Source organism: Sarcophilus harrisii, chromosome 1, assembly GCF_902635505.1.
Source record: "Sarcophilus harrisii chromosome 1, mSarHar1.11, whole genome shotgun sequence".
NCBI classification, from domain to species: Eukaryota; Metazoa; Chordata; class Mammalia; order Dasyuromorphia; family Dasyuridae; genus Sarcophilus; species Sarcophilus harrisii.
The window spans coordinates 319788231-319806371 of record NC_045426.1 but is presented as its reverse complement, the minus strand read 5'-3'; the positions used below and the strand labels follow the sequence as shown (position 1 = coordinate 319806371).

The 18141-nt window shown below is 33.0% G+C and overlaps 1 protein-coding gene across 6 annotated transcripts in view; it reads right to left on the bottom strand.

Annotated features, from left to right (window-relative positions):
• KIF27 (kinesin family member 27) overlaps positions 1 to 18141 on the bottom strand; it is a 119421-nt gene that overhangs the window by 26650 nt on the left and 74630 nt on the right. For all 6 annotated transcript variants that reach the window (XM_023497674.2, XM_023497675.2, XM_031945469.1 and 3 more), the window contains 2 exons: positions 10708 to 10905; positions 7012 to 7128 (listed from right to left, as the gene is read on the bottom strand). In XM_023497674.2, coding sequence (XP_023353442.1) covers positions 7012 to 7128; positions 10708 to 10905 — 315 coding nt within the window. The remainder of the gene's footprint in view (positions 1 to 7011; positions 7129 to 10707; positions 10906 to 18141) is intronic.

The window sequence follows — 18141 nt, the reverse complement described above, 5'->3', positions numbered from 1 at the left end:
TTACTTGCTGTCTAGGGGAAGAAGGAAGGAAAAAAGAAAAATATGGAACACAAGGTTTTGCAAGGGTGAATTTTGAAAATGTTATTTGCATGTACTTTGAAAAATAATTATTATAAAAAAACACACAATCTATCCTTAGGATCTTTGGAGTATTTTTTGTTGTTGTTTTGGCTCTCTTTAAGGATCTCTGAAGGCACTAAAAGTTCTAAAGAGAATCTTCTTTTTCCCATTAAAATGGAGAAAGAACATATAGCTATACTACCATACAGCTCTATCTAACTAAAATAAATGTACCTTTCAAATTTCTCTCGACTCTTAGTATTTCTATTTTAGAGTTCCTACTCAGCTCTGGGCATTTCATCAGAAATGTTTGAATCTCTTCAATTACATCAAAGATCCATTTTCTCTCTGTATGATTATGCTCAGCTTTACAGGATAAATTATTCTTGGTTATAAGGCTACTATTTCTTTTTTCTTTTGGAATATTATATTCCTTTATAGTTTAAGATACCAGATCTTCTATGATCCTAATTGTGGTTTGTTAATCCTTGAACTTCTTTTCTAGATGTTTGTCACATTTTTGTTCCTTTGATGTGGGAGATTTTGGACAGTAACATTTTGGGGACTTTTCCTTTTGAAGTTCCTTTCAAGAGATAATCAGTGGATTCTTTCTATTTTCACTTTCTTTGGTAGAATTTAAAAGGTCTGGCCAATTTCCATTGGCATGTATCATCTCAAGATTTCTTAAAATACTGTGTTCAGTTTTATTTAATTTATGGTTTTTAGAGAGTTGAAATGTTTCTTAAGTTATCTCTCTCTCCTTGATCTGTTTTCTAGTTTAACTGTTTTTGAGATCATATATCTTACCTTTTCTATTTAAATTTTTTTAAAATTTTATGCTAATATTTTTGTCTCATGAAGTCATTCTGTTTCTGTTTCACAAGAAATCCTTTACTTAATTAAAATTTATCACTATTTAAGCTAATCTCCTGATTTTTTCCTCTGCTTCTCATTTAATTTTTTTAATATAATTTAATTCTGAATATTCTCTTGGTACTTACAGAAAATACATTTTCCCCCCTTTGAGTCACTGCCTGCAATTGATATGAAGTTATTCATTGCTACTTCTTTTGGGGGATCTCTAGATCTAGATTATTTTTTGATTCAGGATAATGTTTTCTCTTTTATTAATTTCACTGGTTTTTCATCTACTGGTCATCCTGCCATCTGGGGGAGGGGGTGGGGGGTAAGAGGTGAAAAATTGGAACAAGAGGTTTGGCAATTGTTAATGCTGTAAAGTTACCCATGCATATAACCTGTAAATAAAAGGCTATTAAATAAAAAAAAAGATAATAAAAAAATTTTTAAAATTTCACTGGTTTTTGAATAAAGACTGTACAAAGATTAGATTTTGCCCACTGCCTATGCTTTAAGATGAGGTGTTTAGCCTGTCTTAATCTGATCCCTGGTCATTTATGTTTTAAATTTGACCTATACCTTTCAGAGTTAAGGCAACTGGTATCTTTAAGGTTCAGAGCAATAGATATTGAAGATCTTCTATGGTATCTCAAGATAATGTTCTAGGGACCTTGGAGAGTTTCAAGGCTGTGCTACTTTGGTCTCTGCCTATCCTTGGACTTCTAAGGATCCCCACCTTATGGCCTGATGAGTTTCCATGGTTTGTCAAAGAAAGGAGAGTTCCTGACCTTGTTGCATACAGACAAAGAAACTTGCAGTCTACAGATTATATCTAATTTGTGTCTGGTCCCACTGGAAGACAGATGGAGTTGATAAAGATCTGATATCCCAAGACATATAGAGAATTGATTAAAATATATAAGAACAAGGTCCATTTTCTAAAACATAAGAAGTCAATGTATATGAATGGGCAGCTTTGAAAAGAAAAAATGCAACTATAAATGAAATACAAATAATTAATAATAATGAAATAGTTCAACTCATTAATAATAATAGAAATGAAAATTAAAATAACTCTTGAGGTTTCACTTCATATCTAGCAGAGTAGCAAATAAGGAAAATGCCAATTGTTGAAGAAACTCTGGAAAAAGAGACACAAAAATGCATTTACCAGTGGAACTGTGAATGAATCCAGTCATTTTGGAAAATAATTTGAAACTATATCCCCAAACTAGATTATACTCTTTTGTATATTGTCTTCCCTTATTAATCTGTACATTCCTTGAGGGTAAAGGACTCTTTTTTTGTATTTATATTCCTAGGGATTATATCACAGTGCCTGGCACAAAGCAAATATGAATGTTTACAGACTAGTCAATTAAGAGAAACTTTGGAAGATTTGTATGAAATGATGCAGAATGAAGTGAACGGAACCAGGAATACAATTTATATGACTACAGTTTTTAAAAGATGACTTTGGAAGACTTAAGAACTCTTAATGCAATGAATAACAATGACTCCAGACCCAAAATGAAGCAAACCTTCTTCCCACCACTTCTGTATAGAGAAGCAATGAAGCCTATGTTGTTTTAACATGGCCAGTGAACATGGAGATCCATTTTGCTTGAGTATACTTATTACAAGGAAGAGTATCTATTTTGGGGGTGGGGTAAGAATTATTGGTGGAGTGTTAGGTCCAAACCAGCTCCCTGGAAGTCTCAGGATCAGCCAGAGTCAGGATAAGTAAAAGTCCTTGGTCTTTAGGGGGAAAAGTTAAAGAAGCAGGCAAACTGCCAGGAGTTTTGCCAAAGATCTCATCTTGATTCTGGAGTCCTAGAATTTCCACTTTTCTCCTCCTTGTCCTGTCACCAAGTGAGTCCCTGGTCTCTGTCACCCCACTCTCTAATCCTTGCCTACGATTATCTTCACCCCAAACATTGAGGCACCATCAAACAGTGAGAAGGGCCATTTTTCCAAACATATGCTAATAGAGTCATTGTCAAATGGGTAATTAGCCTTAAGTACTTGGTTGTCTCATTCAAATGCACCTTTTCATAGTTTCAACCCTTTACAAGGGATAGTACTATCAATACCAAAAAAATAAGAAAATAAAAGAATACCAATGTAACAATTATAAAATACACAGAGGAGAGCACATTCAAATAACCCAATATGGAATGACTCCATTAAATTTATTATAAACTTTAAAAAAAAACAAGCTGTGCATAATAGATGTTCACAGTTTTATGTAGAATTCTCTTCTTTTGATCTTAAATATGGAAATAATCCTGCTTGTCAAATTTATAATAAATGTGAAAAATTGTGGTATACTGGGATTACTATAAGTTATATGTGTCAAATATTTTCATTTAACATGTTTTTTCTTTTAAAATAACTTTTCTCAGACATATTGTGGCTAGCGGGTTTTCCAGTAAAATGAAGGGACTGACCCTTTTGTAATTAATAATGGAAAGATTTTCCCAGCATGGAGAAATTTCAAGCTAAATACTATAATGTTCCCCTCTCCCCAAATAAAATTAAAATCCAGGATCTTTGTGTGATAGCTTCCCTTGTACTTCAAGTATTTTTTTAAAATAGCTTTTTATTTACAAGTTATGTGCATGGGCAATTTTATAACATTGACAATTGCCAAACCTTTTGTTCCAATTTTTCTCCTCCTTCCCCTCCCCCTTCTTCCCTAGATGGCAGGATGACCAATACATGTTAAATATGTTAAAGTATAAATTAAATACAAAATAAGTATACATGTCCAAACCGTTATTTTGCTGTACAAAAAGAATCAGACTTTGAAATAGTGTACAATTAGCCTGTGAAGGAAATCAAAAATGCAGGTGGACAAAAATAAAGGGATTGGAAATTCTATGTAATGGTTCTTAGTCATCTCCCAGAGTTCTTTCGCTGGGTGTAGCTGGTTCAGTTCATTACTGCTCCATTGGAACTGAGATGGTTCATTTCATTGCTGAAGATGGCCAGGTCCATCAGAATTGATCATCATATAGTACTGTTGTTGAAGTATATAATGATCTCCTGGTCCTGCTCATTTCATTCAGCATCAGTTCATGTAAGTCTCTGCTTTCTGAAATCATCCTGTTGGTCATTTCTTACAGAACAATAATATTCCATAATATTCATATACCACAATTTATTCAGCCATTCTCCAATTGATGGGCATCTACTCAGTTTCCAGTTTCTAGACACTACAAAGAGGGCTGCCACAAACATTCTTGCACATACAAGTCTGTGGTGTTCTCTTCTTTAAAATATAATGGTTCTCTGGGAGCAACTTCTAAGGATTCTAACACAGGTCCCTTTCCCTTCTTTAAGATCTCTTTGGGATAGATATAAGCCCTTACCTTCAAGTATTTTAAGACAAGGATTTTAGAAATCCTAAATTTAGAACTAAGTCCAATTCCCAATCATAGCCTATGATCACTTGGTTATTATCAAATACTAATAAAAATTTTAGTCAAAATTGGTTTATATCCATTTGCTAAAAACAATTTCAAGCAGTGTTTATATCCTTAATAAATCAGATTGTCAGAATTAGAATTTCCTCCAGAGAGTTGCCAAAAACAATTTCTTCTTTTATTACAAACTATTTAAGGGTTAAATTTCATTTCAGTCCTGAAGTGACTTCATACTACTCACCAGTAGGGTTGGTCACTTCTTTCTGAAAAGCACTATCTAGTGGGTGTAGCATTTATTATCTCTATTTGAATATGAAGAAAAGATTAAATTGTTTTCCTGCCATTGGCATAAGTGGGAATCTTTGATGAAAAATTTCTGTCCATCACTGATTAGCATCATTTCAGGGACATTCTTATTCATATTTTTTGTTCATAAGGTTTTTGTCAAAATTAAGAACTTCAAAAGTTCACATTTCTAGAAAATTATTCTTACAATCTTAAAAAAATGTTAGGAGCTTGTTGTACATCAAAACATTCTGTATTATTTGAGCCTCTTTTTGGATGTTATACGTTTCATCTGTATATGGTAAAATTATAATGTAAAATAATTATGAGCTTTTTACTGTACCATATTTTTTTCTTTTTGGAAACAATATGACATTTCAGCATTCTTTGTAATAGCAAAGAATTGGGAGAAAGTGAGATATAGTTTCAATAATTGTGGCATATGAATTAATGGAATGTTATAACACAGTGGTAATGTTAAGTTAACATTTATATAGCATTTAACATGTGCCAGGCCCCATGCTAAAAGCTATACAATTATCTTATTTGATCCTCAAAACAATCATGGAAGGTAGTTATTATCCCAATATTACAAATGAGAAAATTGAGGCAGGCAGACGTTAAGTGACTTGCTCACTGTCACATAGCTAATAATTGTCAGAGTCTGATTTGATAAAATTATGCATTTGAAAGATTGGAAAAAATATGGGGAGACAATGATAATAACAAAAGTTGCAACATTTATATGGCACCTACTATGTGCCAGGCCCTATATTAAGAGCTTTACCATTATCTCATTTGATCCTCACAACAGCAATCCTGGGAAATATACTATTATTATTCCTAAGTTACAAATAAGAAAACTGAACCAAAAAGTTAAATGACTTCCCCAGAATCTTGAGGCCACATTTGAACTCAGGTCTTCCTGACTCTGGGCCTGGTGCTCTATCCATTGTACCACCCATTCAGCTGCCTCAAGATATGTGAACTGATGAAACAGAGTAAAATTACATAGCCAAAAGAATGGAAACAAATGAGCTAATACTGTAAAAATCACTACAAGGAAGTCAAATTCAGAGTAACTCAAATATTAAAGATCAGATAATGAAACATTTCCCTCCCCATGGCAACAAGGAAGGGTTTAACCAGGCAGAAGTTGTACAAACCCTCAGATGCAGTCAATATACCCGGGTATGTTTGCTTAACTATTTTTCTTTGTTATATGCAAGGGTTCAGTCTAGAGGGGTAGGGCTCTTGGTTTTCCCCTCAGAAATAATTAGAATATAAAGACAAGAGCTATCAATAAAACATATTTGGTAAATATCTGGCATTTCCTATGGCTAGTGTAAACTTGTAAGAAATGTTTTAGCATTGCATCAGTAGTCCAAGTTTAAATTTCAGGTTTCTCAAATAAAATCTGCAGAGGGCCACATTGTCCTCTGGCCATATGGTAGAAGCTTTTTTGATGGACTTCTAAGCACTGGGGCTATCTGGAGAATAACTATACTTATGAAATGTACTAATAAAATAAGTATCTGAGCATTCTTCTTGTTGTTTTTCCTTTGTTCTTGAAGAGAACCATGACATAAGGGAGGCGATGCCATGACATGCAAATGAATTAAATTTTAAGAGAGGGTGAGCTTGCAAAGTCACCAATGGGAGACCTTGGGTCTTTGAACCAATAAAACTGAGATCTCAGAGTACATTTTTGTCAAATGCCTACTTTTATGCAAGACGTGTGTGTGTGTGTGTGTGTGTGTGTACATACATACATACATATAAATATATATACAATTTTAAGAACAGAAGAAAAAATATACTTAAGCTTTATATGTTTAAAACTCTGTCCATAAAACTTGAATAGATAGGCCATTCTAAGTTTTTATTTTAAGTATTTCCCATTGGAAATAATTTTACAAATACCCTTGTGAACTTGAGCTTGGAAATGTTTTGTTTTTTTTCATTTGAAATTACTTTAATTTTCAGGAAAAAAAAGCATAAAACCATTAATACAAAAGGCATGCAAAGTATACAATCTGACTAAACATCCTGGAAATGCATAGCTCTGACTTCTAATGTTTACTTTGACGATTATAACATATTGTTTCCATTTACATACAAAAATCCTATTCAAACAAACATCTATCTCTAGAGATGGGAAGGGCTTTTTTCTAAGTATTAAAATTTTTTTTATCTGTCCAAAAAGTTTCTGGGGAAATGACAGTATTTTACAGGCTAAGTGCAAGTAAATAGCACACCCAGCATTTTCAGATTTTAAGTTGTATATAATTTTCATTTCTATTTAACATCTTCAAATTGGCAAGACAAACAACAACAACAAAAAAAACCAATCAACCAGATAAAAGTTTAATGGACATACCTGGAGCTGGTCTATATTTCCAAATGGACTCTTTTGTTTTCTCCTCCTAAATGCATCAAACTCCTCAGATTTCATTTTTAGCATCTTTTCTTGTTGCTCTGTCCTTAACTGAAGCTCCTATATATAAAAACAGAATGTGAAAATACCTTTGATAACTTCATTTGATTAGTAGTTTGTCATTAATAAACAACTACAAGTCAAATTTTCTATGTATTTTTTAGCTTTTGGTGGGGTTACAATTACTTTAGAAGACTGAAAACTGCAAAAGTATAATCAGGACTGCACAACAGTGTAGATGACAACAATAAGTATCCTCAATGATTTCCTCCATATTTTTCCCTGTCCCAAAGTCACTTTTCCTTGGTTTTTAAATCTACTTTATTAGAGGCTCTTACCTCCTACCTCTGTCAGGTCCCAAATTCAGGCAATTTCTGCATGTTCCAAAAAAGGCACCCAGCCTAAAGGAACTGTCCTGAAAGGAAGACAGAATAAGGAGGAGAGAGCTGCTGAGTGCTCTTCCAAACTCTGACAAAGCTACAGCTGCCTGGATCCAATCAAGCTTCAGACACCCCTCAGACACTGGCACCACTGCATTTGCTGATTCTAATTCCTGCTCTTCTTTTATTTTTATCCTTTCTTCCTCTTTCCCTCTTCTATTTTGTTCTTTGTCCTCTAATTACTGCCATCTTCAGTTTACTTCATTAGCTCTTGTCCTTCTCATTGCTATTTTCTTCCCTCTATCCTTTCTTTTCTTCTTTGGCTATTTTTTATTTGGGGGCATTTTGGACTAAGAAATATTATAGACAAAGCAAACTGAGTGAATATTATTACAGCATATTTTTTTTAAAAAGCAAAAGAATGCTTTTAATTGCTTGTAGGAACAGTTTTATCCAAATTTATAGGCAAAATCTGGGGAAAATACTATCCCCACTTCTATAGTTATAAAAATACAATATGGCTTACTTTTTGTATAATTTATCATTTACTTAATCTCTCTAGGTTTAGATTTTTCAAAGGGTAAGTTTATTTCTCACTTACCATCTTGGGGTTGCTGTGAGAATCAAAGAAGATGATTTACATAAAACCATCTATAATCAAAAAGTAGCTTACATATTACTATTATGTGTGGTCAACAGTAGTGGGGCCTTTTAGCTCCAATCCAGCCATGAATTCCAAATTATTAGGGATGATAAAATCTTAATATTACTAAACATACTTACAGAGATAATACCAAACATGCAATGAATTAACTTAAAGTTTGAAAAGACAGACAACACTAGAGTCTGACCATCAATATTGTCCTTGAGATCTAATCTATTGAGCCACATAATACATAAAACTGATTTATTAAGTAATTGTACATTGAATAGGGAACTGAGAAACTTTACCTTTAAACTGAATTCTACTGTATATACAATATGAATCTGAAACCTTTTCTTAAAGATGCTATTTTGTATATTTTTACCAAGTTTAACATATATTGGATTACATGCCATCTAGAGGAAGGAGTAGGGGTGGGAGGGAAAATTGGAACACAAGGTTTTGCATGGGTCAATGTCAAAAAATTATCCATCCATGTGTTTTGAAAATAAAAAGTTTCAATTTAAGTTTTTTATTTTTCTAAGCTTCATGATCATTACCAGTAAAAACACAGAAGAGTAGGAAAGGGATGATTGTCATAACCAGCTGCACGCATCCATGATGGAAATCCCCATATAAGCATTTCAGAATAGGCTTGGCTATATATGACAGTTGTTAAAAATAGAATTTCATTGAAAATGGGGAAATGGAGAATCTTTTTGACTTTTTAGGTAATAGTGTTTCTCCACCTGTTCTCCCCTTTTCTCCCTCCATACCTTTTCCTCCAGGGATTATGTACTATCTTTGTACCTAGGTTAGTATATCATAGGTCAGATCATGAATTCTCAACCAGATTCATAATGGTTGCCAATTTAGCCTACATTCAAAATGAAATAAAGAGGCAGTTACTTTAGTAGTGATTAAGGGTAGGAGAAGCACTCCATTCACATTCCTTGGAATCACAACCCAGATGTGTATGTGGGTGTTTGTGTATAAAAACAGAGAAATACCATTTTCTTTTGCATTCAAAAAAGAAACACGCGCTCTGGGGCCCAAGTAAATCAAAATGGGCCAAATAGTGTTAGCTAGTAAAACTAGATAAGGAACCTTTCTAGTGTGCCCAAGAATCCTTTTTTATATTTGTATTTGATTTCTTTAACCTTACTAATATGTCTTTAGAAATTATTTTCTCTTATTAATAAACACTCTTTAGAAAAATATGCTTGTGACCTGCTTTGTGCACAGGATAAGAAAGAAAAGAAAGATAGTCACCAGAACAGGGCATCTAGACACAGTGTCAAAAAGGGTTTTGGGGGGAGGATTCAGAACCACAGTCCTAATAGCTTTAGTTGCTTTAGCTAAATAGAGCCAGAAATTAGCCATGTGTGTTTAGAGTGCAGTACAGTTAAGAAGGAAGAAGAGACAGAATTTCAGTTCAAAGAATGACATGATTTCTGGGAAGCTGAGTTATCCCTGATGTCCACTAGCCTTCTCTATAACAATACAGTTACAAAAGCTAGATTTCTGATTTTACTCAAAGATATCTTCCCACACTTAATGGCTAATTCAGATCTCCCTAAGCAGTTGATGCCACAGTATTTTGGTGAGGATGATGATAAAAAAAAGTCAAATATTAAATGTATAATGCTATGTATACTTATTGTGTATCTAATTTATATTTTAATATATTTAACATCTACTGGTCATCCTGCCATCTAGGGGAGGGGGTGGGGGGGTAAGAGGTGGAAAGTTGGAGCAAGAGGTTTGGCAATTGTTGATGCTGTGGAGTTACCCATGCATATATCCTGTAAATAAAAGGCTATTAAATTAAAATAAATAAATAAAATAAATGTATAATGCTAGATTATAAAAAGACAAATCAAAAGTATCTAGTATAGATTTCTAATCTTAGAGAACAGATAAAGTAAATATTAATTCTTTTACAAATATCCTTAGGTAGTATTCTCAAGGAGAGAGAATACAAGTACAACCTGCTGCTCACAATCATTTATAGAGTCTATGAAAATACAGTTAAAACAGCATTCATCCAAAGGAAAACTGGTTCTTATATGAATTTACTTTTCTACTATATTTAAAAATTTCAAAACATGTAAATTGCTCATATAAGCTCAGAAAACCTGGACTCCATTTCTGGCTCCAATACAAACTTATTTCATGAACTTAAAAAAACAGCTTGATCTTCCTCTCTTAATTCTTGTAAATTATTTGTTTAGAAAAAATAGCGGCTATAGTTTTTATATGATGGTTTAAAAAAAAAGATGATAGGCAGAAGGGCAATGGAAACAGAACATTAACAGATTTTTTTCCAGCAAGTAATAGAAACAAGAAGCATAACCCAAAATACATAATTTCTTCTTAAACTTAGGAACAATGATTTTATTAGGTATCAATGTATGCCCTTGCCAATGAAAACAGCAACTTTTTGTCACCTTAGAAGATGGTTTCATGACTGCTGAGGTTTCATGACCATATAAATATGGTCTAAAAAGAACTAAACCTCATTAGTGATACTTGAGAAAGCTACTTCTTATGTTTGGTAAAAGAATACACTAACAGTAGCACATTCTCTACCAAGAATAAATGAAGCTTTCTTACTTTGATTTTTTGTTGATCCCGCTTAATCTCTGCATCTAATTGCTTCTTTTTTTCATTTTCTTCCCGAAGTCTCTTTTGCAGCTGTGCTTGCTGATATTTCATATGATCTACATTCTGTTCAAGTTCAGAAGCTTGTTTCTCATTTTGGGCAGACAGTGATGCTAGTTTCTTAGTATCCTGCTGCTTCTTCTGCAAGACCTATGATCATATAATATATTGGAAAATATAGGTAATGGAAAAATGGGCAGCTATTATCTATCCAATTCTATCAAGATGAACATAACAGAAGTTAAAGAACAAAAAAAAGAGAAGAAAAGCAAGGAACAAAGACAGAAAGCAAAGAGGAGAAGAAGGAAGGAAGGGGAGAGAAAAGGAAGAAAGGAGGGAAAGAAAGAAAGAAGAAGGGAGGAAGGGAGGGAGGAAGAAAATTAATACTGTGAAATAACAACTTCAGGTTTGGTCCTGAAAAATGTACCTTGGAAAGGATAAGAACATGTTTAAAATATTGCATAAAATTTTGTTTTACTGTAAGTTTTTATTCCCTCTTTTAATTCTTTGTTAAAAAGGATGACTCTCAGGGGAGTATATTGGAAAATGCAGTTCATATAAAAAGATGCTAGTAATATTTTTAAAAAACAGAATTAGTATTTGAACTTAAAGCTCCCAAGTCAGTCCTCATCCCACTACATCCTACAGCTCTTCTCTATGTTAAGTTGTATCATATTCTTTATATAAAATATTGTATCCTTCATCAAACAAGTAAAAACAATGACCAAAGCATTATCCTTAAAAATGTTGCTAACATTTCCAAGTCTTCACAATGCCAACAATCTACTACAAATTTGAGTTTTACCTCTTTTCTCTTCACCTGTAAGAATAAAAGACTCAAAAGACATAAAATAGGAAAGATGAGAAAAGACTAAACACATGGAAAATCCATTATTTGTATAAATTAGTCTTTGAATAAATGAGGTGACTCATCGAACTCTATCCACATTACGAGTACTAGAACTGGAGCTACCTTGACATGAGATTATGCAATTTGAGATAAAAGCCTATTTGCTTAATTTAAAAGAATCTCATAGTTGTTTTAATATAATACTGTTATTTAAAATATCACTCAAGATATAAAAGATCAAAAGATAAAACAGCTGCTCCAAGTCTTCTGTAGTGAATTAGTAAGGAAAAACAAACGCTCTGAGCCCAGCAGAGAAAAAGTAGGTTTCATAAGTTGATGCCCATACTATAAGTTTTGGAGAGATAGTTCATATTTTAAGAAAATTAAGAATAAATTTAATAAGGGTTTCATAAGAGAAAGATCATTTATAGGTTTACATGTCCTAATTTTTGGTTTAGAAAACAATCATTATCTATGATGTACATTCACAACCATCATATGTTCTTTCTAACATGTAGTGCTTGGGTTTGCTCTGGTAGGCAATATGAGAATCTCAGTATGATTTTATGGCAGAAATGATGAGATAATTAGGGTGAGTATAAGGGGAGTTTGAAGATTTGAAGATTCTATTCCCCAATAGGAAAATAAAACTAAATATATCTTACCTAAGCATTAGACCCCCACACCTTACATACAACAAAACGTCACAAAAGTTTGGAGGTTAGGTGAATGAGGAATTTGAGAAAGCATCTGTTTTCATGGGATTATTTGCCATAGCAAATTCATTATGATAATTCAACAAAATACTTTCATTATGGCTGCCTACCAAGACTTGGAAATAGTTTTCTCATACAAAACCCTTTCTTGTATATTCTACAAAGTTTTGTGTTTAGCTAATTCTAAACTTATACCTAAATTATACACTTAAGAAATTAGAGATTAGATATATCTGGAATTCCCAAGATACTTCATTTACCAAAACCTGGGCACTTTCACTGGCTGTCCTCCCATGCTTGAAATTCTGTCTATCCTCATTTGTACCTCTTAGCTTCCCTCCTGGCTTTCTTCAAGTCTCAGTTAAATTCTGACCTTCTGCAAAAGGCCTTTCCCAATCTCTTCTCCTTTTTTAAAAAATAAGTTTTTGTTTATTTCTCCTGTATCTTACATCATCATAGATATCCTAATTATTCTTCCTCTACCCCCCCCCAGAGAGTCATCTCATATAACAGTATTTTTAAAGGAGTAAAAAAAAATTAGTACAATCAAGCAATACACTGAATAAGCACAAAAATATACGGAATATGTTACCACATGTAAACCTCCCACCTCCCAAAAGGGGCAACTAGGGAGTGTTTTCTCATTTCTCTTTATTTAAATCATATTTAACCTTTATAATTTTGTTATATTCACTTTTGATGTTTTTGGTGTACCATTATTTTCATTTCCATTGTTGTAGTTAATATATATATAGGCTATGCTTAATAACTTACTTCACTCTATATCAGTTCAATAGACATGGATCGTTCATGCTTTCCTGATTTCATCACATCATTTCTTACAGCACAGTAATATTTCTTTAGATTCAGGTGCCAGAGTTTGTTTAGCCATTCTCCAATCAATGGGCACCTACTACTTTGTTTCCAATTCTTTGTTATCATAAGGAGTGCTGATGCAAATATTTTGAAATAAATGGGGACTTTCTTATCAAAGCCTTCCATGGTATAAGCCCAGAAATGGAGACAGTAGTTAAAAGGATGCAGAAATTTTAGTCACTATTTGCTTTCCAATTCCAAAATGTTGTACAATTTCATAATTCCATTATCATATTATTGTGGCCTGTTATTCCACAAATATTCCAAAGTTGACTGTTGTCAATTTTTTGGTCATCTTTGTCAAGGTGTGAGGTGAAATCTTAAAGAGTTGTTTTGATTTGTATTTTGCTTATTACTAATGTTTTAAATCATTCTTTCATATGGTTATGAATACTTTATAATTCTTCCTTTGGGGACTGTTTTTCATAGTTTTTGACCATTTATCTATTAGAGAATGGCTATTAAACTTATAAATTATTTATATATCCTTAGATACCATTCTTACCACAGAAATTTGATATAAAGATTCCCCCCCCCCAAATATTCTACAACTTCACTTCTTATGTTGATGGCATTAATTTTTGTGCAGAAACTTTTCAGCTTCAGGTAAATCAAAGTTATCCACAATTTTATCTTTTAGAATTACTTCTATTTTTATTTGATTAAGAATGCATGTCTTCCAAATATGAAAATATATTTAGAAGGACTGTACATTTTTGACCTATTTTGGATTATTTGGTGTTTTAGAGAGAGGACAAATGGGGAAGGGAAGATGAAAAAAATTGAAACAAAAAATATTATAAAAATGAATGTTGAAAACTATTTTTACATGTGTTTGAAAAAATAAAATACTATTGAGAAAGAAAAAAAATGCATGTCCTGCTCAAGGTTATGAGACACATAAACTGCTGCTCTTCTAATTTTTTTTTTAATGTTATGAACTTTAAAGCTATGTATCCATTTAGAATATATAGTAGTATATGTTGTAAGATGTGGGTCTATATCTAATATCTGCCAGATTGTGTTCCATTTTTCCCAGAGGTTTTTAATGAAATAAGGAATTTTTTACTAGGCAATTTTCTATTTTATCAAATATTGGGTTAAGTGTTTCTTAACTGTTTCTGATTTTCCCTCATCTAATCTATTTATGGATCTCTCTATTTTTTAAACCAGTACTGGGATGGTTTTGATGATTGCTGCTTTAATAATATAGTCTAAAGTATGGAGGTTTTATTTCCTCCCTGTCCCTACTTTTTTCATCATTTACCTTGATATTATAGACTTTTTGTCTTTCCAAATGAATTTTACCTTTTTTTTTTAAATCAAGTTCTATATAAAGTATTCCCTTAGTAATCTGATTGGTAGTGCATTAAAAGCATATATTAACTTTAGTAGTCTTATCATTTTTATTTTATTGGTATAAGGTTTAGCTATGAACACTGCATATTTTTCCAGCTATTTAAACTGTACCTTATTTCTTTGAAGAGGGAAGAAAGATAGGGAGACAAAAGGAAAGAAGAAAGATTCATTTATTGAAGCTTCTTTAAAATGACTGGCTTTTTATGTTTTTTGAGGTATTCCTCTGTTTCTTTTGTTTGGGGTTTTATTAACATATAAACAGCGTATAATTTTTTTTTTAATTTCTTCTGGTTTTGCTGTAATTTCAATCTTAATCATTTGGTATTTTACTAATTTTATTTTTTCCTCTTTTAATCAGATTAGCTAAAGTTTATTTAATTTTATTGGTTTTTTTCAAATAACCACATTTTTAGTTTTACTTATAATTTATCCAAGGGTTTTCATTTTCAATTTATCTATTTCTCCATATATTTTTAATATTTCTTCTCCTGTGCTTATTATACATTTATTTCTTGGCTTCCTAATTTTTTATGGATTATGTACATCATTAATCTTATTTTTCTATTTTGTTAATGTATGTTTGTAGAAGTAAGATTTCTCCTGAGGACAGTTTTAGCTGCTTCCTGAAACTTTTGGCACAGTTGCATCATTATAATTTTTTACATTATTATTGGTTTCTATGATTTGTTCTTTGACCTACTCATTATTTAGATTTTCATTTAGGTCTTTTATTTGTGGTCCCTTAATCACATTTTTATTGACTGAGTCTATAAATGTTATGTGCTATACTATCTTTTTACATTTCTTTGCATTATCTCAATGCATTAATACATAATCAATTTTTATAAAAGTTTCAAGTAGTCCTGAGAATAATACATATATTTTTTTTGCCATTGCATTAAGATGATGTTTTAAGAATTTTTAAATTTGCTTTGCTATTTGCTTCCATTTTATGGGAGAGTTCACCCCATTCACATTCACAGTTCTCTATTTCCCTCCACCTTTTCTCCCCTGTATATATTTTTGTTCTCTCTTTCCATCCTGTCCTTAGTCTTTTTTTTTTTAACCTACTCCATCCAATACCATATCTCCTCTATCACCACTTTCTCCCTTCTCTTACTTTTTTTCCTAATGTTTCTGCCTTCCCTTTTATCCTATCCCTCCCTTTTCTTTCCTCTTTCTCCTCCTATTTCTTTACAGGGTTAGATAAATTTCTATACTCAACTGAATGAGCCCAAACTGTTGAGATCAAGTTTCAGACAATGCAGTTTTCCTTAATCTCTAAAAAAATGCTATCCAGACTCTTTTTTGGTCATGGCTTTCAGGTCGGCCAATAATTTTTAAATTATCTCTTCTGGATCTATTTTTCAGGTCAGTTGATTTTCCAATGAGGTGTTATTCATTTTCTTTCATTTTTCATTCTTTTTAGTTTGAGTGATTCTTGCTGTCTCACAGTCATTACATTAGCTTCTACTTGCCCTGTTCTAGGCCTTAATGTGTTATTTTCTTCAGTTAGTTTCTGTAACTTTATTTCCATTTGGTTAATTCTACTTTTTAAGGAATTGTTTTCTTTGGACAATTTTTTTCCTTCCTTTTCCAAGCCGCTGACTCTCTCATGCATATCTCTCATTTCCTCTCTCATTTTTCTTCTATCTCTCTTATTTGTCTTTTAAAGTCTTTTATGAACACTTCCAAGAAGCCTCTTTGGGCTTGTGATCAATTCATATCACTCTTTGAGATTTCTTTCACAGACATTCTGCCCTCTTCTGATGGTCTGTTCTGTCACTAGAGTAGCTTTTTAGGGTCAAGGTTCTTTTCTGTTTCTTGCTCATTTCTTTCCTTTTCTTTTGCTATTTCTTCTTTTTTTACTTTTATTACTGAGCTCTGCTTCTGGGGCATAGAGGGTGCAGTTCCCAGCTTCCTGTGCAGCCTCTGAGCCTTGGCTTTGAGCACAGCACCCCATTGTGTTTGCAGGGATAGCTTTGCCTGCCCTTTTCAGCAAAGAGCCTGGTTTTCCCAGAGTTTACCTTCTGAGCTGGGAATGAAGGCTGCTCCCTGCTGTGCTCCTCTGCTGAACCAGGACCAAGGGTCTTAGCTATTGATTTGCTGTGATTAAGACCCTCTTACTGCATTTCTCAGAGTCTATCCAACCTGGGATGAACAGTTCTTTCCCCCCAGTGAGACTGACCTTTCTTAAGTTTTTCCAGTCCGTCTTGAGCTGGAGAATGGTTTCATTCCATCAGACTCTGTTCAGAGGCTTGGTTTTATATGGTTTTTGAGAGAAACTGGGAGAGCTTGAGCAGCTTTCTGGTTTCATGCAGCAATCTCAACTCTACTCTTAAGAATTTTAACAACTAGTTTCTCCAACAATTTGTTCAGTTCCACATTTCTCTTTTGTTTATCTCTGTTAGACTTATTCAAAACTGAGACAAGGATACTGAAATCTCCTATCACTAGTATGTTACTGTTCATATCTTGTAGGTCAGACATTTCCTTTATAAATCTGAATACCAAGACATTTGAAGTATATAAATATTGATTTTGGGTTTTTTTTGTCTATACTTATTATTTTTTTTTTTTTTTACCATATCCTTGTTTATCCCTTATTTTTTGAATGTTTGGTCTTGCTTTGTCAGATAAACAAGACTTGTAACTCTTGCTCCTGCTTTCTTGAATTCACATGATACATGATTCCCCCCCCCCCCCCATTGCTTCAGTTTTATTTTGTGAATGTCTGTTTTTAAAACGTGTTTCTCATAAACAACAGATTGTAGAGGGTTTTTTTTTTTCTTATCTAATCTGTCACTTTTTTCCCCATTTTATTGGCTTGTTTAATTCATTCCATTAAAGTTATGAAAGTTATATTTTCCTCCATTTGCTCATTAAGTTAGGATTTTTTGTCCCTTCTGTTACTTTAGATTTTTTTTAAGGTGGTCATACTTTCACTGGATTTCTCCCTATCATTTCAATCCTTCCACCTCACCCCCATTTGTTATTGCTTTCCTTTTGAGGTTTTGCTTTTTTGTTCCTTTTTCTTTCCTATTTTATCTAGATATACAATTATTCTGCCTTTTTTCTCTTAAATAGATTTCCTCTCCATCTTTTCCCCCTTCAACTAGTCTTGTACATTGGTATTTTAATTTCATTTTTGGTTGCCCCTTTCCTGAGATTTCTTTCACTTTTACTCATCCTCTCTTATCCTGATTGTCTTGTCATGACCCCCGTAATTATCTAGTCTATTTTTTCTGTATTCCTCATGAAATCAAAATTTCCAAGGTATTTCTTCTGGGCTCTTCCCAGTAGGCAGTTTTTGCTGCTATCTGGTAGAACATGTTCCATGGATTCCATGGATTCCCTCTTTCCATTGTACCTCACTCCTAGAACAATGCCAATTTTGGCAGGTGTCAGAGAGGATACTAACTTATGGTAGGGAACCTCCACCACTGCCTGCCCCTAAATATATGGCCCACAACTAATTTATACCCTTCCCTCTGAATACCTTCTTATCTTCATTTGCCTCAAAAATCTTATCTCACCTTCCCATTCTCCCAGGTGCCAGTTTAAATTCCATTTTCCTTACCCCTT